A 21,128-nucleotide genomic window follows, 5' to 3' on the forward strand; every position below is an offset into this window, starting at 1 on the left:
TACAGCCGACGAGAAAAAAATTCTGACTACAATCAACAAAATAGGTGATGGAATAAACGGCGTCTATTTCGTTTTTCAGTTATTCGTTAACACTCACACAGCTTGACTGTAGTTCATTGTGTTGTCGCGAAAACATCAAATAGTGACACTCCCATTCCCTGTTGTATTTAATACATTGCCGATTACATTTCGATTGAAAGCTTTCGTGACTGCAGGGATTCATCTTCTTGGTTCTTTCGGTAAAGTCACGCAGAAGGGAAGTAATAAAATAATAAAAATAAAACATAAACAGGACCCTGCGGGGTGGGCTGGTAGGAACGAATAACCAAAGAATGTAAACATAATGTATTATTACACTTGTTAAGCCAGGAAAGCCCCACTGAGTCAAAAGGTTTTTGTAGGGTCCTGCCAAGTGTTTGCAGTAGGGGGCGATGTTGCTACACCTAATCGGACGATACGAAGGGAGAGATTGAGGCCTAGTTCTAGGTTTTAGGCCTAGCTGTAGGCTTTAGGGCGCTGTGAGTTAATTTTTAATTTAAATGTTTTAATGATTATTGTAAAAGCTTTAAATTTAAATGTTTATATTTAAAAACATGAGGGAATGTAACATTGTTAAACATAACTCCCTTTCACACACGCGGGGGTACGATACGAAGGGAGAGTTTCAGGCCTAGTTCTAGGCTTTAGGCCTAGCTGTAGGCTTTAGGGCGCTGTGAGTTTTTTTTATTTAATTTGAAAGTTTTCATTAAAAGCTATCTCAGGGAATTATTAGGTCGCTGTGAGTTTTTTATTTAATTTCAAAGTTTAAATTAAGAGCTATCTCAGGGAATTATAAGGGAATGTTACACGTGTTTAGCCAGGAAAGCCTCATTAATTTAAATGTTTAAATTAAAAGCTATCTGAGGGAATTTTAAGGGAATGTTACACTTGTTCAGCCAGGATAGCGTCACTGAGTCTAAAGGTTTTTGTAGGGTCATGCCAAGTGTTTGCAGTAGGGGGCGATGTTGCTACCAGGATAGCGTCACTGAGTCTAAAGGTTTTTGTAGAGTCATGCCAAGTGTTTGCAGTAGGGGGCGATGTTGATACACGGACGGACGGACGGACACATTAATCTATTGGTGGTCTGGTCCACTTCGTTCCTACCAGTATAAAATACAATTCTCACGACGTTTCGGCCACAACGCAAGCAGCCGTCGTGAGAATGATTTTATTATGTTTAATTTTTTTTATTATTTCCCTTCTGCGTGACTTTACCGAAAGAACCAAGAAGATTGCCCATTACCCTTAGGTGAAATTACGTTTTAGATTTAAAATATTTTTTGTTGATTTTTTTTTAAGCGGCTGCCCGCAAGGGGGCAGCCAAAGAGCCACTTGCAGCCGGCCTCAAAGCCGCCATTTACCGACCGCTGCTCCAAACCGCAGCAAATTAACCAATTCCACCGCTCCATCTCCCGCCTGCGTGGACGACCTCCCGTCGGACACGGACCATTGCCCGGCTGCCGCTCCGTCGCTATTATTCTTGACCGCCGTTCCCATCCGGCGGGGCGGGGAGGCGCGTTCGGCGAGCCGTGTGGCCTCAATCAAACGCTGGCGCGAAAGCCGCAAAAGCGCAACGGGTTAAAGCCCGCGAGAGGGAAGCAATTAAAACGATGTCGTTTTATTTTAGCAGGTAAGGCCCCGCTGAGCTGCTATATAGCTCAACGAAAGTGGCTCATCATCATCATCGTATGGACATTGAGAACAGCAGCCACGTGCTCAAAACGCGTGATGTTGATTCGGAAAACCGGAGCACCCGGAGACAAATCCACGCGAGCACGGCGGGAGAGACACCGCAAACTCTAAAAATACAGGCGCCAGGCTCAAGATGGAACCCACGACCTCCCGCATACTAGGCGAGGGAGTTAACATCTCCGAGCCACCGCTGCGCGCCAGCTTCTGCCGCATTTCTCGCCCCTTCATAACGCCACCTCGCGAGACGTGGAGGATGACGGACTGAAACCTCCCGCCCCTCCGCCGTACCTCCGAGCAGCATCTCCTGCAGAAGGTTGTCCACCTTGGCGACGCCGAAGAGGCGGAGGAGGTGGACCTGCTCGACGAGCTGCCACGTGATGCTCTGCAGCGCCGGCAGCAGCAGCAGCAGCTCGCCGAATCGTCCGCGGCTCTCGTACTGGCGGTCGGTCACGTAGTCCTCCAGCAGCACCTGGGGTGAGCGAGCGGGCGAGCGGGTGAGCGAGTAAGTGGGTGAGCACCCACATGGATTAGGCACGTAGTCCTCCAGCAGCACCTGGGGTGAGCGAGTGGGTGAGTGGGTGAGCGAGTGAGTGGGTGAGCACGCACATGGATTAGTCATGTAGTCCAGCAGCACCTGGGGTGAGCGAGCACGAGTCACTCATGGGTCAATGTCCCGTCTCACCAAGTCACCAGTCACTCAATCACCGGTCACTCACTCTCTGGTCTCTCACCAGTCACTCACCCTCAGCTACCGTCGCTCACCCTCGCGCACGCCACTCACCTGCACGTGGAAGCGCATCGCTTTGATTCGAGCAGCGTCGCTCAATCCCTTCGCATCTGCAACAACAGCGAGGTCACGCACACCGGGTGAGCGCTCACCACCCCCACTCGGCCACAGCCTCACCACCCCCACACTGACCCACAGCCTCACCACCCACACTCATCCACAGCCTCACCACTGACCACACGTACCACCGGGTGGTGCATCTGCCAGACGTCTCGGTCGGTCGACCCATGGCGCCTGTGTGTGCCCCATGACCCCCTGCCTGCAGCGAGTCTTCCACACGCCACGTGATAACCTCAAGCTGGACCTAGCCTGGCACGAGGGCTCTGCCGTGACATCGCCGGTTGTTGTTGTTGTTTACAGGTGTGTGGGTAGCACTGGGTGTATTTTACATGAAGAGTGAAGGTGCAGATGGAGGTCTTGAGCCTGGATTTGAACAGGGAGCAAGGAGACGGCTGGGGTGGTGGTGGGGGGTGGTGGTGGTGGTGGGTGGGTGGGGGTAGTTCCAGACTATAGGGCAGAGGTCACAATCGGGTACCCGATACCCGTACCCTACCCGATACCCGGCTACCCGTACCCGGCCGGGTACGGGTAGCCGTTTGCAACTCTGGTGCGGCCGGGTACGGGTAGGCGGTGAGTCACCGTTTGTCACTCATTTCCCAACGTCTTGTCTCTTCTCACAATTCAAGTTCCTAGAATCAACCCACCCACGCCTGCAACATGGCTTCATCCCAGAGGTCACAATCGGGTACCCGATACCCGCACCCGACCCGATACCCGGCTACCCGTACCCGGCCGGGTATCGGGTACGGGTACCCGTTTGTGACCCTGGTGCGGCCGGGTACGGGTAAGGAATCAAAACCCGTTTGCGACCTCTGCTATAGGGGTCACCAGAGAAGAATCAGCAGCCTCCCTTTGAGCGAAGGTCGACTGGGAGCTCCCACAGAAAGCCACGGCTGCCGTAGCCAAGAGTGCGCGGAGGGGAGTAGCCAGCGAGAGATGAGAGGTTGGCGAGTGTCATAGAAACTCAATTTGGAGCTTTCGTGACTGCAGGAATGACTCTTTGGTTATTTCGGTAAAGTGACGTATAAAGATAAATAATAAATTAGATACTAGCATACGACGTTTCGATTGCAACACAAGCAATCGTCATCAGGTATAAATGAAATAGAAAACACAAATCTAGTATACTTATAAATGTAATGTAATACAACAGAGAGTCGGATAACATAACAGTCAACACCCTACCTATACACTACTACACACTACACTATACACTACAATACACTACTACACTATACACTACTACAACAGAGAGTCTGATAACATAACAGTCAACACCCTACCTATACACTACTACACACTACACTATACACTACAATACACTACTACACTATACACTACTACAACAGAGAGTCTGATAACATAACAGTCAACGCCCTACCTGCTTGATTACGTTCTTCCTGAGAATGCTAAATTTGAGAGAGAGATAAAACACAGAACCAGAGACATATAGACAGACATATAAGTAGAGACAGATATCACAGAGATACGTAGAGAGAGTGTCATACAGTTATTCTTTGGTTCTTTCGGTAAAGTCACGTATAAAGATAAAATAATAAATTAAATAATAGCATACTACGACGTTTCGATTGCAACACAAGCAATCATCATCAGGTATAAAAGAAATAGCAACAAAAATCTCACCAGAAAACTATAGACAGACATATAAGCAGACAGACATCATAAAGATACACAGAGAGAGAGAGAACACGTATCGGCACAAAGAGAGAGGTCGTCTCTGTGACGGGGCCTTAAATATAGAGAGGGGGCGGGGGCGGAGAGAGGGAGGGGACAGAGAAAAAATTAGCATGTCTCTGCCCCCTCCCTCTCTCCGCCCCCGCCCCCTCTCTATATGTAAGGCCTCGTCACAGAGACGACCTCTCTCTTTGTGCCGATACGTGTTCTCTCTCTGTGTATCTTTATGATGTCTGTCTGCTTATATGTCTGTCTATAGTTTTCTGGTTAGATTTTTGTTGCTATTTCTTTTATACCTGATGATGATTGCTTGTGTTGCAATCGAAACGTCGTAGTATGCTATTATTTAATTTATTATTTTATCTTTATACGTGACTTTACCGAAAGAACCAAAGGATAACTCTATGACCCTCTCTCTATGTATCTCTGTGATATCTGTCTCTGCTTATGTGTCTGTCTCTGTGTCTCTGGTTCTGTGTTTTATCTCTCTCTCTCTCTTGCAAATTTAGCATTCTCAGGAAGAACGTAATCAAGCAGGTAGGGCGTTGACTGTTATGTTATCAGACTCTCTGTTGTAGTAGTGTATAGTGTAGTAGTGTATTGTAGTGTATAGTGTAGTGTGTAGTAGTGTATAGGTAGGGCGTTGACTGTTATGTTATCAGACTCTCTGTTGTAATAGTGTATAGTGTAGTAGTGTATTGTAGTGTGTAGTGTGGTGTGTAGTAGTGTATAGGTAGGGCGTTGACTGTTATGTTATCAGACTCTCTGTTGTAGATTCCAAAGAACACAGGATGAGATGTTACTATCCTTTGTGCAAGCACTTCCAAGAGTTCATGAACAGTGAGCCTGGTGAAATTTGGGGAGCGCATCGTCAGTAGTGACCCTTTGGTTCCTAGGGTGTTTCGGCCTTTCATACTATACACCCTCCCCAAAGGCGGCCAGCGACAGGGTGATCAATCCTACGCTTGCGTCCCATTCCCAATTAGTCATAGGAGTTGCCTTGTTGTTGGTAGCCAACATCCCATGGGACTATGCATGGCAGGGGCGTCCTCCTCCCTGAGTCAAGCATTGTTGACTGCATACCTCCTGGTATGCAGTCAACAATGCGTAGTGTATTGTAGTGTATAGTGTAGTGTGTAGTAGTGTATAGGTAGGGCGTTGACTGTTATGTTATCCGACTCTCTGTTGTATTACATTACATTTATAAGTATACTAGATTTGTGTTTTCTATTTCATTTATACCTGATGACGATTGCTTGTGTTGCAATCGAAACGTCGTAGTATGCTATTATTTAATTTATTATTTTATCTTTATACGTCACTTTACCGAAAGAACCAAAGAATAATTCCTGCAGTCACGAAAGCTCCAAAATTAAGATTGTCACAGAGTTCACACGCGGGGCTCCAGGAGTATTTTGTTTCTCACCTGGGTCAAAGAAGACGATGGCCTTGAGGCACGCGAACTCCGCGTCGTCGAGTTGGAGGTCACGGAAAGGTCGCACGAGCTCGTCCAGAACGCGGTTCGAGACGCGGCACAGCTCCTGCTCGGGGCAGTTCCTGGGAATCACCGACTCGGAGCCTGCGGCGAGACGCCGGGGAACGCCGCAGCGGCCCAGTAAGGCGAACGCATGGCAACGGCTTGCCGGTGAACCCATAGCAATGGCCACGCCGGTGAACCCATGGCAATGGGATCGCCAGTGAACCCATGACAACGGGATCGCCAGTGAACCCATGACAACGGGATCGCCAGTGAACCCATGGCAATGGGATCGCCGGTGAACCCATGACAACAGGATCGCCAGTGAACCCATAGCAACGGGATCACCAGTGAACCCATGGCAACGGCCTCACCAGTGAACCCATGGCAACGGCCTCACCAGTGAACCCATGGCAACGGCCTCACCAGTGAACCCATGGCAACGGGATCGCCAGTGAACCCATGGCAACGGCCTCGCCAGTGAACCCATGGCAACGGCCTCACCAGTGAACCCATGGCAACGGGATCGCCAGTGAACCCATGGCAACGGGATCGCCAGTGAACCCATGGCAACGGGATCGCCAGTGAACCCATGGCAACGGGATCGCCAGTGAACCCATGGCAACGGCCTCGCCAGTGAACCCATGGCAACGGGATCGCCAGTGAACCCATGGCAACGGGATCGCCAGTGAACCCATGGCAACGGGATCGCCAGTGAACCCATGGCAACGGGATCGCCAGTGAACCCATGGCAACGGCCTCACCAGTGAACCCATGGCAACGGGATCGCCAGTGAACCCATGGCAACGGGATCGCCAGTAAACCCATGGCAACGGGATCGCCAGTGAACCCATGGCAACGGGATCGCCAGTGAACCCATGGCAACGGCCTCGCCAGTGAACCCATGGCAACGGGATCGCCAGTGAACCCATGGCAACGGGATCGCCAGTGAACCCATGGCAACGGGATCGCCAGTGAACCCATGGCAACGGGATCGCCAGTGAACCCATGGCAACGGCCTCACCAGTGAACCCATGGCAACGGGATCGCCAGTGAACCCATGGCAACGGGATCGCCAGTGAACCCATGGCAACGGGATCGCCAGTGAACCCATGGCAACGGCCTCACCAGTGAACCCATGGCAACGGCCTCACCAGTGAACCCATGGCAACGGCCTCGCCAGTGAACCCATGGCAACGGCCTCACCAGTGAAACCATGGCAACGGGATCGCCAGTGAACGCATGGCAACGGCCTCACCAGTGAAACCATGGCAACGGCCTCGCCAGTGAACGCACGGCAACGGGATCGACACTTCTCAGCAGTTGTGAAGAGCGGCGGTGCAGTGGTTAGCACGCCGCACTGCGAACCGAATGGCCCGAGTTTGACTCCCACTCACTTTCCATCCAAACATCGGTGAGTGATTTATCTGAAGCGGTCCTGGGCCTCCCCTAGGCCGACTCGGCCTCAAATGAGCATCGCCACTGGGCGTGGTGCTGGCCACTCACCCCCTCGTGCGCCGTGCCGGCCTTCATAGGTGCTCAGGACCAGCGCTCGCCCCAACGGTGTGTTGAAGACTATACGGGGCACCTTTGTCCGTGTGAGTGTGGTGCTCACCGAGCAGCAGCAGCTCCTTGTAGGGCAGGGAGCGCTTGGAGACCCCAAGAAGGAGGTGCTCGCCAGCGTGAGCTCTCAGCAGAGACACCTGGTGAGGGGGGCACGCGAAGGGTGAGGGGGGCACACGAGGGGTGAGCGGTGAGCAGGACACGTGAGGGATGAGTCACTTGCTTGGCGAGATGGGCGAGTTGCACGATTGGTGAGGGCAAGACACGTGATTGGTGAGGAGGGCGTGTCACGTGATTGGTGAGGTGGGAGAGTCACGTGATTGGTGAAGACAACGTGTCACTTGATTGGTGAAGACAACGTGTCACTTGATTGGTGAGGAGGGCGTGTCACGTGATTGGTGAGGTGGGAGAGTCACGTGATTGGTGAAGACAACGTGTCACTTGATTGGTGAAGACAACGAGTCACTTGATTGGTGAGGAGGGCGTGTCACGTGATTGGTGAGGTGGGAGAGTCACGTGATTGGTGAGATGGGCGAGTCACCTAATTGGTGAAGACAACGTGTCACTTGATTGGTGAGGAGGGTGAGTCGCGTGATTGGTTAGGTGGGTGAGTGACTTAATTGGTGAAGTCGGCAAGTAACTTGATTGGTGAGGAGGGTGGGTCACGTGATAGATGAGGAGTGCGAGTCGCCGTGCCTGGTCGTCTAGGGGCAGGTCGCAGAAGGCCGGGATGTACTTGGCCCACTCGACCAGCACCAGCAGCTGCTGCTTCATCGACTCGCACACGTCCTGCACCCCGGCCAGCTTGCGCACGGGCCCCCCGCCGTCCCCCGAGCCCCCCACTTCCCTGGCCCCCGTGATCTATGCGCACAGAGACAAAGAACACCCCCCCCCCCCCGTGTGAGGTGAAGTGAGTCAAACTCGGTTTTAAATAGTGCTGTTCGCGCAAGGCCCCACGGCGCTTGACAACAAAAAAGCCTTAACATTACAACAGTGAGTAAGACAACCCCGCACAGACGGATATGCAGGAGAAAATAAATGTGTTTTCAGGCGAGCCTTCAAAAGCTCGACTGACGGAGCGTCCCTGACGGACTGGGGCAAAACATCCCACAAGCGAAACGCCCTGACTCCTGAAAGCTCTATCACCACCCATTGCATGCAGATTTGTCCTCAGTATACTCGGGGTGCCCGGATTTGGTGGATCAAAGTTGCCGGACAGGGGCAGAGTACGGTTTCAGCACATCTCCGAGATATAATGGAGCCACTAACGCCCTGTCATGGCGCTGAAGGCCAATACAAGAACTTTAAATTCGAACCTGTATTTTACCGTATCGCCCGAACGGACTTTAGGGGCACGTGCTCGTGAAGGTGAAGTCGGCACATCAGTGAGGGTGAGAGCGTCATCGTAAAGACCGAGAGTGCCACGCTTGAGTGAGGACCCCATGTTAGAGTGAGGGTGCCATGTTAGAGTGAGGGTGCCATGTTAGAGTGAGGGTACCATGTTAGAGTGAGTGTGCCATGTTAGAGTGAGGGTGCCATGTTAGAGTGAGGGTGCCATGTTAGAGTGAGGGTACCATGTTAGAGTGAGTGTGCCATGTTAGAGTGAGGGTGTCATGTTAGAGTGAGGGTGCCATGTTAGAGTGAGTGTGTCATGTTAGAGTGATGGTGCCATGTTAGAGTGAGGGTGCCATGTTAGAGTGAGGGTGCCATGTTAGAGTGAGGGTGTCATGTTAGAGGGAGGGTGTCATGTTAGAGTGAGGGTGCCATGTTAGAGTGAGGGTGTCATGTTAGAGTGAGGGTGCCATGTTAGAGTGAAGGTGCCATGTTAGAGTGAAGGTGTCATGTTAGAGTGAGGGCGCCATGTTAGAGTGAAGGTGCCATGTTAGAGTGAGGGTGTCATGTTAGAGTGAGGGTGCCATGTTAGAGTGAGGGTGCCATGTTAGAGTGAAGGTGTCATGTTAGAGTGAGGGGGCCATGTTAGAGTGAGGGTGCCATGTTAGAGTGAGGGTGCCATGTTAGAGTGAGGGTGCCATGTTAGAGTGAGGGTGCCATGTTAGAGTGAGGGTGCCATGTTAGAGTGAGGGTGCCATGTTAGAGTGAGGGTGCCATGTTAGAGTGAAGGTGTCATGTTAGTGTGAGGGTGCCATGTTAGAGTGAAGGTGCCATGTTAGAGTGAAGGTGCGATGTTAGAGTGAAGGTGCCATGTTAGAGTGAGAGCGCCATGTTAGAGTGAAGGTGCCATGTTAGAGTGAGGGTGCCATGTTAGAGTGAGGGTGCCATGTTAGAGTGAGGGTGCCATGTTAGAGTGAAGGTGCCATGTTAGTGTGAGGGTGTCATGTTAGAGTGAGTGTGTCATGTTAGAGTGAAGGTGCCATGTTAGAGTGAATGTGCCATGTTAGAGTGAGGGTGCCATGTTAGAGTGAGGGTGCCATGTTAGAGTGAGGGTGCCATGTTAGAGTGAGGGTGCCATGTTAGAGTGAAGGTGTCATGTTAGAGTGAGTGTGCCATGTTAGAGTGAGGGTGCCATGTTAGAGTGAAGGTGCCATGTTAGAGTGAGGGTGCCATGTTAGAGTGAGGGTGTCATGTTAGTGTGAAGGTGTCATGTTAGAGTGAGTGTGCCATGTTAGAGTGAGGGTGCCATGTTAGAGTGAAGTTGCCATGTTAGAGTGAGGGTGCCATGTTAGAGTGAGGGTGCCATGTTAGAGTGAAGGTGTCATGTTAGTGTGAGGGTGCCATGTTAGAGTGAAGGTGCCATGTTAGAGTGAGGGTGTCATGTTAGAGTGAGGGTGCCATGTTAGAGTGAGGGTGCCATGTTAGAGTGAAGGTGCCATGTTAGAGTGAGGGTGCCATGTTAGAGTGAGGGTGTCATGTTAGAGTGAGGGTGCCATGTTAGAGTGAGGGTGCCATGTTAGAGTGAGGGTGCCATGTTAGAGTGAAGGTGTCATGTTAGAGTGAAGGTGCCATGTTAGAGTGAGGGTGCCATGTTAGAGTGAAGGTGCCATGTTAGAGTGAAGGTGCCATGTTAGAGTGAGGGTGTCATGTTAGAGTGAAGGTGCCATGTTAGAGTGAGGGTGCCATGTTAGAGTGAGTGTGCCATGTTAGAGTGAAGGTGCCATGTTAGAGTGAGGGTACCATGTTAGATTGAGGGTGCCATGTTAGAGTGAAGGTGCCATGTTAGAGTGAGGGTGCCATGTTAGAGAGAGGGTGTCATGTTAGAGTGAGGGTGTCATGTTAGAATGAGGGTGTCATGTTAGAGTGAGGGTGTCATGTTAGTGTGAGGGTGCCATGTTAGAGTGAGGGTGCCATGTTAGAGTGAGGGTGTCATGTTAGAGTGAGGGTGTCATGTTAGAGTGAGGGTGTCATGTTAGAGTGAGGGTGTCATGTTAGAGTGAGGGTGTCATGTTAGAGTGAGGGTGTCATGTTAGAGTGAGGGTGTCATGTTAGAGTGAGGGTGTCATGTTAGAGTGAGGGTGTCATGTTAGAGTGAAGGTGCCATGTTAGAGTGAGGGTGTCATGTTAGAGTGAGGGTGCCATGTTAGAGTGAGGGTGCCATGTTAGAGTGAGGGTGCCATGTTAGAGTGAGGGTGCCATGTTAGAGTGAAGGTGCCATGTTAGAGTGAGGGTGCCATGTTAGAGTGAGGGTGCCATGTTAGAGTGAGGGTGCCATGTTAGAGTGAGAGTGTCATGTTAGAGTGAGTGTGTCATGTTAGAGTGAGTGTGTCATGTTAGAGTGAAGGTGCCATGTTAGAGTGAGGGTGCCATGTTAGAGTGAAGGTGCCATGTTAGAGTGAGGGTGCCATGTTAGAGTGAGGGTGCCATGTTAGAGTGAGGGTGTCATGTTAGAGTGAAGGTGCCATGTTAGAGTGAAGGTGTCATGTTAGAGTGAAGGCGCCATGTTAGAGTGAGAGTGTCATGTTAGAGTGAGGGTGCCATGTTAGAGTGAGGGTGCCATGTTAGAGTGAGGGTGCCATGTTAGAGTGAGAGCGCCATGTTAGAGTGAGGGTGCCATGTTAGAGTGAAGGTGCCATGTTAGAGTGAAGGTGCCATGTTAGAGTGAGGGTGCCATGTTAGAGTGAAGGTGCCATGTTAGAGTGAAGGTGCCATGTTAGAGTGAGGGTGTCATGTTAGAGTGAAGGTGCCATGTTAGAGTGAGGGTGCCATGTTAGAGTGAGTGTGCCATGTTAGAGTGAAGGTGCCATGTTAGAGTGAGGGTACCATGTTAGATTGAGGGTGCCATGTTAGAGTGAAGGTGCCATGTTAGAGTGAGGGTGCCATGTTAGAGAGAGGGTGTCATGTTAGAGTGAGGGTGTCATGTTAGAATGAGGGTGTCATGTTAGAGTGAGGGTGTCATGTTAGTGTGAGGGTGCCATGTTAGAGTGAGGGTGCCATGTTAGAGTGAGGGTGTCATGTTAGAGTGAGGGTGTCATGTTAGAGTGAGGGTGTCATGTTAGAGTGAGGGTGTCATGTTAGAGTGAGGGTGTCATGTTAGAGTGAGGGTGTCATGTTAGAGTGAGGGTGTCATGTTAGAGTGAGGGTGTCATGTTAGAGTGAGGGTGTCATGTTAGAGTGAGGGTGTCATGTTAGAGTGAAGGTGCCATGTTAGAGTGAGGGTGTCATGTTAGAGTGAGAGTGCCATGTTAGAGTGAGGGTGCCATGTTAGAGTGAGGGTGCCATGTTAGAGTGAGGGTGCCATGTTAGAGTGAAGGTGCCATGTTAGAGTGAGGGTGCCATGTTAGAGTGAGGGTGCCATGTTAGAGTGAGGGTGCCATGTTAGAGTGAGAGTGTCATGTTAGAGTGAGTGTGTCATGTTAGAGTGAGTGTGTCATGTTAGAGTGAAGGTGCCATGTTAGAGTGAGGGTGCCATGTTAGAGTGAAGGTGCCATGTTAGAGTGAGGGTGCCATGTTAGAGTGAGGGTGCCATGTTAGAGTGAGGGTGTCATGTTAGAGTGAAGGTGCCATGTTAGAGTGAAGGTGTCATGTTAGAGTGAAGGCGCCATGTTAGAGTGAGAGTGTCATGTTAGAGTGAGGGTGCCATGTTAGAGTGAGGGTGCCATGTTAGAGTGAGGGTGCCATGTTAGAGTGAGAGCGCCATGTTAGAGTGAGAGCGCCATGTTAGAGTGAGAGCGCCATGTTAGAGTGAGGGCGCCATGTTAGAGTGAGGGTGCCATGTTAGAGTGAGGGTGCCATGTTAGAGTGAGGGTGCCATGTTAGAGTGAGGGTGCCATGTTAGAGTGAGGGTGTCATGTTAGAGTGAGGGTGTCATGTTAGAGTGAAGGTGCCATGTTAGAGTGAAGGTGTCATGTTAGAGTGAAGGTGCCATGTTAGAGTGAGAGTGTCATGTTAGAGTGAGGGTGCCATGTTAGAGTGAGGGTGCCATGTTAGAGTGAGAGCGCCATGTTAGAGTGAGAGCGCCATGTTAGAGTGAGGGTGCCATGTTAGAGTGAGGGTGCCATGTTAGAGTGAGGGTGCCATGTTAGAGTGAGAGCGCCATGTTAGAGTGAGAGCGCCATGTTAGAGTGAGAGCGCCATGTTAGAGTGAGAGCGCCATGTTAGAGTGAGGGCGCCATGTTAGAGTGAGGGTGCCATGTTAGAGTGAGGGTGCCATGTTAGAGTGAGAGCGCCATGTTAGAGTGAGAGCGCCATGTTAGAGTGAGGGCGCCATGTTAGAGTGAGGGCGCCATGTTAGAGTGAGAGCGCCATGTTAGAGTGAGAGCGCCATGTTAGAGTGAGAGCGCCATGTTAGAGTGAGAGCGCCATGTTAGAGTGAGTGCGCCATGTTAGAGTGAGGGTGCCATGTTAGAGTGAGGGTGCCATGTTAGAGTGAGAGCGCCATGTTAGAGTGAGAGCGCCATGTTAGAGTGAGGGCGCCATGTTAGAGTGAGGGCGCCATGTTAGAGTGAGGGCGCCATGTTAGAGTGAGGGTGCCATGTTAGAGTGAGGGTGCCATGTTAGAGTGAGGGTGCCATGTTAGAGTGAGAGCGCCATGTTAGAGTGAGAGCGCCATGTTAGAGTGAGAGCGCCATGTTAGAGTGAGAGCGCCATGTTAGAGTGAGGGTGCCATGTTAGAGTGAGAGCGCCATGTTAGAGTGAGGGCGCCATGTTAGAGTGAGGGTGCCATGTTAGAGTGAAGGTGTCATGTTAGAGTGAAGGTGTCATGTTAGAGTGAGGGTGCCATGTTAGAGTGAGGGTGCCATGTTAGAGTGAAGGCGTCATGTTAGAGTGAGAGCGCCATGTTAGAGTGAGGGTGCCATGTTAGAGTGAGGGTGCCATGTTAGAGTGAGGGTGCCATGTTAGTGTGAGGGTGCCATGTTAGAGTGAGAGTGCCATGTTAGTGTGAGGGTGTCATGTTAGAGTGAGGGTGTCATGTTAGAGTGAGGGTGCCATGTTAGAGTGAGTGTGCCATGTTAGAGTGAGGGTGCCATGTTAGAGTGAGGGTGCCATGTTAGAGTGAGGGTCTCATGTTAGAGTGAGGGTGTCATGTTAGAGTGAGGGTGCCATGTTAGAGTGAGGGTGCCATGTTAGAGTGAGGGTGTCGTGTTAGAGTGAGGGTGCCATGTTAGAGTGAAGGTGTCATGTTAGAGTGAGGGTGCCATGTTAGAGTGAGGGTGCCATGTTAGAGTGAAGGTGCCATGTTAGAGTGAGGGTGCCATGTTAGAGTGAAGGTGCCATGTTAGAGTGAAGGTGTCATGTTAGAGTGAGTGTGCCATGTTAGAGTGAAGGTGCCATGTTAGAGTGAAGGTGCCATGTTAGAGTGAGGGTGCCATGTTAGAGTGAGTGTGCCATGTTAGAGTGAGGGCGCCATGTTAAAGTGAGGGTGCCATGTTAGGTTAAGGGCACCTGTCTGGAGAGGGCCTCAGCCTGCACGAGGCTGCTGATTGAGAGCGACCCCACCTCCTCATAGCTCGGTCTCCGCAGGGCGATCCGATCTCTCTCATTCTGCACGGCTGCTTGAGGGGGGAGTGAGGGGTTTGGGGTGAGGTGGGGACAGTGGGGAGTAGGGGGTGGCGGTGAGATGATTTTGGGGGTGCAGCACAAGATCGTCAACACCACTCGGCTTATGGGTCAGGCTAGCTGTCCCAGGTGTAGTAAGTCTGAGTTTAATGAGATTTTAAAGAGGTGTAATGGGGGGAGGGAGGGGTTCTCTGGGGTTTTATGGGGTTTTATGGGTCTAATGAGGTTTTTCTGGGTCTTAATGGGTCTAATGGGATTTTATCTGTATTTTAATGGTATTTTCTATGGGGTTTAATGGGAGTTTTTATTGAATTTAATGGAAGTTTCACTGTGTTTTGATGGGATTTCACTGGATATTAGGATTATCTATGAGTTTAATGGAGTTTCTCTGGGTTGTTATGTGTTTAATGTGTTTTCAGTGGAAATTTCTATAGATTATTAATGGGGTTATTCCTGATTTAATGGGATTTTTATGGGATTTTTTGTGGTAAATTTTTTGATTTTCAATGCGGTTTAATTCATTTTTTTCTGTGTTTTAAAGTAATTTTACGTCGGCTTTTTTACAGAATTACCACTGAGCTTTAATGAGATATTTTCCATGGGTTCCGAATTTAATTTTCTCTCGCTTTTAATAGGGTTTCCCTTTGGGATTAACGGCTTTTCCATCTGATTGCCTCCGCTCACCCTCCTTCTTCATCCCCGCACGGAAGCACTTGCGCAGGCGGCAGTAGCGGCACTGGTTGCGTTTGTCCTTGTCCACCACGCACTGCCGATTGAACCTGGGGGTCAGAGGTCATCCAGGGGAGCGGGTCAAAGGTCATTTGACAAAAAATGTACTCACTGCCAGGTTGTGGTACGGCGAGGGTTATGGTTAGGATAGCTTGACTGGGTATGGTGCGGCTAGGGTTATGGTTAGGCCAGCTAGACCGGGTGTGGTACAACTAGGGTTATGGTTAGGCAAGCTAGACCGGGTGTGGTAGGGCTAGGGTTATGGTTAGGCAAGCTAGACCGGGTGTGGTAGGGCTAGGGTTATGGTTAGGTCAGCTAGACCAGGTGTGGTAGGGCTAGAGTTATGGTTAGGCCAGCTAGACCAGGTGTGGTAGGGCTAGGGTTATGGTTAGGCCAGCTAGACCAGGTGTGGTAGGGCTAGGGTTATGGTTAGGCCAGCTAGACCGGGTGTGGTAGCGCTAGGGTTATGGTTAGGCCAGCTAGACCAGGTGTGGTAGGGCTAGGGTTATGGTTAGGCCAGCTAGATCGGGTGTGGTACAGCTAGGGTTATGGTTAGGCCAGCTAGACCGGGTGTGGTAGGGCTAGGGTTATGGTTACGCCAGCTAGACCAGGTGTGGTAGGGCTAGGGTTATGGTTAGGCCAGCTAGACCGGGTGTGGTAGGGCTAGGGTTATGGTTAGGCCAGCTAGACCTGGTGTGGTACAGCTAGGGTTATGGTTAGGCTAGCTAGACCGGGTGTGGTAGGGCTAGGGTTATGGTTAGGCCAGCTAGACCTGGTGTGGTACAGCTAGGGTTATGGTTAGGCTAGCTAGACCGGGTGTGGTAGGGCTAGGGTTATGGTTAGGCCAGCTAGACCTGGTGTGGTACAGCTAGGGGTATGGTTAGGCTAGCTAGACCGGGTGTGGTACAGCTAGGGTTATGGTTAGGCTAGCTAGACCGGGTGTGGTACAGCTAGGGTTATGGTTAGGCTAGCTAGACCGGGTGTGGTACAGCTAGGGTTAGGGTTAGGCTAGCTAGACCGGGTGTGGTACAGCTAGGGTTATGGTTAGGCTAGCTAGACCGGGTGTGGTACAGCTAGGGTTATGGTCAGGCCAGCTAGACCGGGTGTGGTAGGGCTAGGGTTATGGTTAGGCAAGCTAGACCGGGTGTGGTACAGCTAGGGTTATGGTTAGGCCAGCTAGACCGGGTGTGGTACAGCTAGGGCTATGGTTAGGCCAGCTTGACCGGGTGTGGTACAGCTAGGGTTATGGTTAGGCCAGCTAGACCAGGTGTGGTACAGCTAGGGCTATGGTTAGGCCAGCTTGACCGGGTGTGGTACAGCTAGGGTTATGGTTAGGCCAGCTAGACCAGGTGTGGTACAGCTAGGGTTATGGTCAGGCCAGCTAGACCGGGTGTGGTAGGGCTAGGGTTATGGTTAGGCCAGCTAGACTGGGTGTGGTACGGCTAGGGTTATGGTTAGGCCAGCTAGACCAGGTGTGGTAGGGCTAGGGTTATGGTTAGGCCAGCTAGACCAGGTGTGGTAGGGCTAGGGTTATGGTTAGGCCAGCTAGACTGGCTGCAGTATGGCTAGGGCAGGGGTCGGCAACCTGCAGCTTCAGAGCTGCACGTGGCTCTTCAATCTAAGGAGTGCTTCGTGACGTTACTCATTAAGGACCACTGTCTCGCATTCACATACAGTGCAGTTTAAAAAAAATAGTTTTTACCAAATTCGAACGAAAAATGGCAAAGGTTATGGTTAGGTTAGCTTGACCGGGTGTGGTACGGCTTTTGTTATGGTTAGGTTAGCTTGACTGCGTTTGGAATGGCTAGGTTTACCACCCGTCCTGGTTGATTTTTTTCCTAGGGTCGTCAAAATATCACAACAAACAACAACGAGCGGTCGGTTTGGTCAGAGAAACGCCACCGGCTGGAGAGACGGGCAGGGTGCGAGGGGTGGCAGTGGTGTCCAGAGCGAGCCATTCCGGGGTGATTGTAGCTACTTGGATTCCCCGGTACGATCCCCGCTCACGGCCTGTGCCGGGCTTTGGCCGCGTGGCCGGGCGGCGGGGGGGAGCATCTGGGATTAGTGTGGGGTGACGGGGGCCTGCATGGGAGGGTTTGCGGTTTGCGTTAATGGGTAACTCATTTAGCCGCCCCATCGCCCGCCCCCACTCCGCCACTGCAGGTGAGCGTTGGGTACGCACGGAGCGACCTTGGCTGATACTATCGGGGCAGTAAAGTGGAGATAGCAGCGGGGTCGTAAAATCGACATCCCACGTCGTCGTCGACGCCTCGTGGGTTTTGGCAGAGGCCGCACGAACGAATCCCCGGGGCGCTCGGCCGAGAGGGAGGGAGGGAGGCGGTGGTGGCGGTGGCGACGCCGCCCAAACCGCACGCAGGTGAACACGCAGGTGGACACACAGGTGAACACGCAGGTGAACACGCAGGTGGACACGCAGGTGAACACGCAGGTGGACACACAGGTGGACACAAAGGTGGACACGCAGGTGAACACGCAGGTGGACATGCAGGTGGACACAAAGGTGGACACGCAGGTGGACACACAGGTGAACACGCAGGTGGACACACAGGTGAACACACAGGTGAACACGCAGGTGGACACACAGGTGGACACACAGGTGGACACAGGAGGACACACAGGTGAACACACAGGTGGACACACAGGTGGACACAGGTGAACACAGGTGAACACACAGGTGGACACACAGGTGGACACACAGGTGAACACACAGGTGGACACGCAGGTGAACACACAGGTGAACACACAGGTGAACACACAGGTGGACACACAGGTGAACACACAGGTGAACACACAGGTGGACACACAGGTGGACACACAGGTGGACACGTGTGCACGCGCGAGCGCCCATCCCATCACCCGCACGGCCCTTCCTCCATTGGTTGAACGCAGGCAAGCTCAGGACAGGTGTGTCATCAGCAGAGTCAGGCTATGCTTGAATCAATGCTGCAGGCAGCGGTGCACTACAGGCGGTGCGCTACTACAGGCGGTACACTAGGGGCCGTCCATAAATGACGTCACGCACCTAGGGGAGGGTCAGACATTTGTGACGATGTGTGACGTCAAAATGCGCAACTTTAAATAAATATAGAATTGTTATAACAAGACTCCTACAACATCAGAGTGCAGCGCCACATTAAACACGCACTACGATGACAATAGTTTAAAGCGATTTTAAACATGTTTTATTTTCAAAATGGAAATATGGTTTTGGGGGGGGGGACGCGGGGGGCAGAGCTTTGTGACGTCATATTTGAGGGGGGGGTCTGGCTTATTGTGACGCCGTGTGACGAGGGGAGGGGGGGGTCAAAAATCGTCTAAAATCGCGTGACGTCATTTATGGACGGCCCCCTAGAGGGGGTACGCTGCTACAGCTGGTCCGCTGCAGGTGTCACACTGCTACAGGTGGTGTACTACAAGCGGGGTGCTACTACAGGTGGTACGCTGCTACAGGTGGTGTACTACAAGCGGGGTGCTGCTACAGGTGTCACGCTGCTACAGGCGGTGCGCTACGTTTACTACGCCAGGCAGCGCGATACTGAAACTGCAGGCGGGCGCGCCGCTGCCACCGCGGGTGCAAGCGCTGCAGGCGCAAGCGCTGCAGGTTGCAAGCGCTGCAGGTTGCAAGCGCTGCAGGTGCAAGCACTGCAGGTGCAAGCGCTGTAGGTTGCACCTGCAGGTGCAAGCGCTGCGGGTTGCAAGCGCTGCAGGTGCAAGCGCTGCAGGTGCAAGCGCTGCAGGTTGCAAGCGCTGCAGGTGCAAGCGCTGCAGGTGCAAGCGCTGCAGGTTGCAAGCGCTGCAGGTGCAAGCGCTGCAGGTGCAAGCGCTGCAGGTTGCAAGCGCTGCAGGTGCAAGCGCTGCAGGTGCAAGCGCTGCGGGTGCAAGCGCTGCGGGTTGCAAGCACTGCAGGTGCAAGCGCTGCAGGTTGCAAGCGCTGCAGGTGCAAGCGCTGCAGGTGCAAGCGCTGCAGGTGCAAGCGCTGCAGGTTGCAAGCGCTGCAGGTGCAAGCGCTGCAGGTGCAAGCGCTGCAGGTGCAAGCGCCGCCTCCGCACCTGCAGGTGTAGATGTGGTTCTTGCGCACGCTGCGCCGGAAGAACCCCTTGCAGCCGTCGCAGCTGGAGGCGCCGTAGTGCTTCCCGGTGGCGCGGTCTCCGCAGATGGCGCACGTGGCCACCACGCCGCTCACTAGCACGCCCGCCCCGGGGCCCCCGGGCCCCACGGAGTCCGAGGGCCCATGCACACCTGGGGGGTAGGGTGTGGGGGTGGGGGTAGGGGGGGTGGGGGGGACGGGGTAGGGGGGGGGGATGGGGGGTAGGGTGGGGGGGGGGGATGGGGTAGGGGGGGGTAGGGTGGGGTGGGGGGGGATGGGGTAGGGGGGGTAGGGTGGGGTGGAGGGGATGGGGTAGGGGGGGTAGGGGGGGGTAGGGTGGGGTGGGGGGGTGGGGTAGGGGGGGTAGGGTGGGGTGGGGGGGGATGGGGTGGGGGGGGTAGGCGGGGGGGTTGGGTGGGGGGGGACGGGGTAGGGGGTGGAAGAGTTCAAAATAAGATTAACACGTAGGAGGCTTCTTCTTGGTTCTTTCGGTAAAGTCACGTAGAAGGGAAATAATAAAATAATAAAAATAAAACATAATAAAATACAATCCTCACGACGTTTCAGCTGTCCTAATGAACACGTGTTCTGTCGGGAAGACAGCGTCCGAATGAACACGTGTTCATTCAGACGCTGTCTTACCGACAGCCCTGTTCTTCACCTGAGGACGGCTGCTTGCGTTGTGGCCGAAACGTCGTGAGAATTTTATTATGTTTTATTTGTATTAGGCGCAGCTCCTGCAAGTGCTCCGTCGCGCCCCTGCTGGCGGAAGCTCTGGCGTTTGTAAGAAGTGGGGTGTATGTACTGAATTGTGGAACTTCTTTCGCACCGTACCTTGCCAACCGCGATAATCGGAGGTGCGGAGGAAGGACCGCAAACGACACGAAAAGGAGTTCAAAAAAAATTAGTTTTCAATCTAAATATAAAAGTGCATCCGCTCCCAGTGGCTTCCTCATATCGGAAGGGAGAGCGTTCCAGACGGCCGCAGAAGCGCGTCTGAAGGCGCCGCGCGATGCGGCGACCACCGTTGTCGTACCCACACTATACCCCACACCACACGCACACTGCGAATCCACTCTGCTGAGTGGACAGATGGCACTCATCTGTAACATCACTCACCTCCAACATCACTCGCCTTCAACATCACTCATCTGTAACATCACTCACTCACCTGTAACATCACTCGCCTTCAACATCACTCATCTGTAACATCACTCACCTCCAACATCACTCGCCTTCAACATCACTCATCTGTAACATCACTCACTTCTAACATCGCTCACTCACCTCCAACATCACTTGTAACATCACTTCCCTGTAACATCACTCACTCACCTGTAACATCACTCACTCACCTGTAACATCGCTCGTAACATCACTCCCCTGTAACATCACTCACTCACCTGTAACATCGCTCGTAACATCACTCCCCTGTAACATCACTCACTCACCTGTAACATCACTCACTCACCTGTAACATCGCTCGTAACATCACTCATCTGTAACATCACTCACCTTCAACATCACTCGTAACATCACTCACCTTCAACATCACTCGTAACATCATTCATCTGTAACATCACTCGTAACATCACTCACCTTCAACATCACTCGTAACATCACTCACCTCCAACATCACTCGCCTTCAACATCACTCACTCAACTGTAACATCACTCACCTCTATCATTGCTCAACTGTAACATCACTCGTAACATCACTCACCTGTAACATCACCTTTAACATCACTCGTAACATCGCTCACTCGCCTGTAACATCAATCACTCTTAACATCACTCACTCACCTGTAACATCACCTGTAACATCACTCGTAACATCACTCACCTCTAACATCACTCGTAACATCGCTCACTCGCCTGTAACATCAATCACTCGTAACATCACTCACTCACCTATAACATCACTCACTCACCTATAACATCACTCACTCACCTGTAACATCACTCATATGTAACATCGCTCGCTCACCTCTATGCACATCTAGATCGACATTTTTTTTCAGCGCTGC

General features: G+C 52.1%; 1 protein-coding gene across 3 annotated transcripts in view; it reads right to left on the reverse strand.

The window, feature by feature from the left end:
* The window catches only part of LOC133355806 (hepatocyte nuclear factor 4-gamma-like), a 73,571-nt gene that overhangs the window by 8,691 nt on the left and 43,752 nt on the right, over nucleotides 1-21,128 (reverse strand). For 2 of the 3 annotated variants that reach the window (XM_061573190.1, XM_061573188.1), the window contains exons 2-9: nucleotides 19,064-19,253; nucleotides 14,949-15,043; nucleotides 14,151-14,260; nucleotides 8,010-8,174; nucleotides 7,366-7,453; nucleotides 5,700-5,852; nucleotides 2,513-2,568; nucleotides 2,020-2,200 (exon numbers count right to left, since the gene is read on the reverse strand). In XM_061573190.1, the coding sequence (XP_061429174.1) occupies nucleotides 2,020-2,200; nucleotides 2,513-2,568; nucleotides 5,700-5,852; nucleotides 7,366-7,453; nucleotides 8,010-8,174; nucleotides 14,151-14,260; nucleotides 14,949-15,043; nucleotides 19,064-19,253 (1,038 nt within the window). The remainder of the gene's footprint in view (nucleotides 1-2,019; nucleotides 2,201-2,512; nucleotides 2,569-5,699; nucleotides 5,853-7,365; nucleotides 7,454-8,009; nucleotides 8,175-14,150; nucleotides 14,261-14,948; nucleotides 15,044-19,063; nucleotides 19,254-21,128) is intronic. The other variant, XM_061573189.1, reaches the window with a different exon arrangement.

Source organism: Lethenteron reissneri, chromosome 52, assembly GCF_015708825.2.
Source record: "Lethenteron reissneri isolate LAM-NWPU_2019-01 chromosome 52, ASM1570882v1, whole genome shotgun sequence".
Taxonomy (NCBI): Eukaryota; Metazoa; Chordata; class Hyperoartia; order Petromyzontiformes; family Petromyzontidae; genus Lethenteron; species Lethenteron reissneri.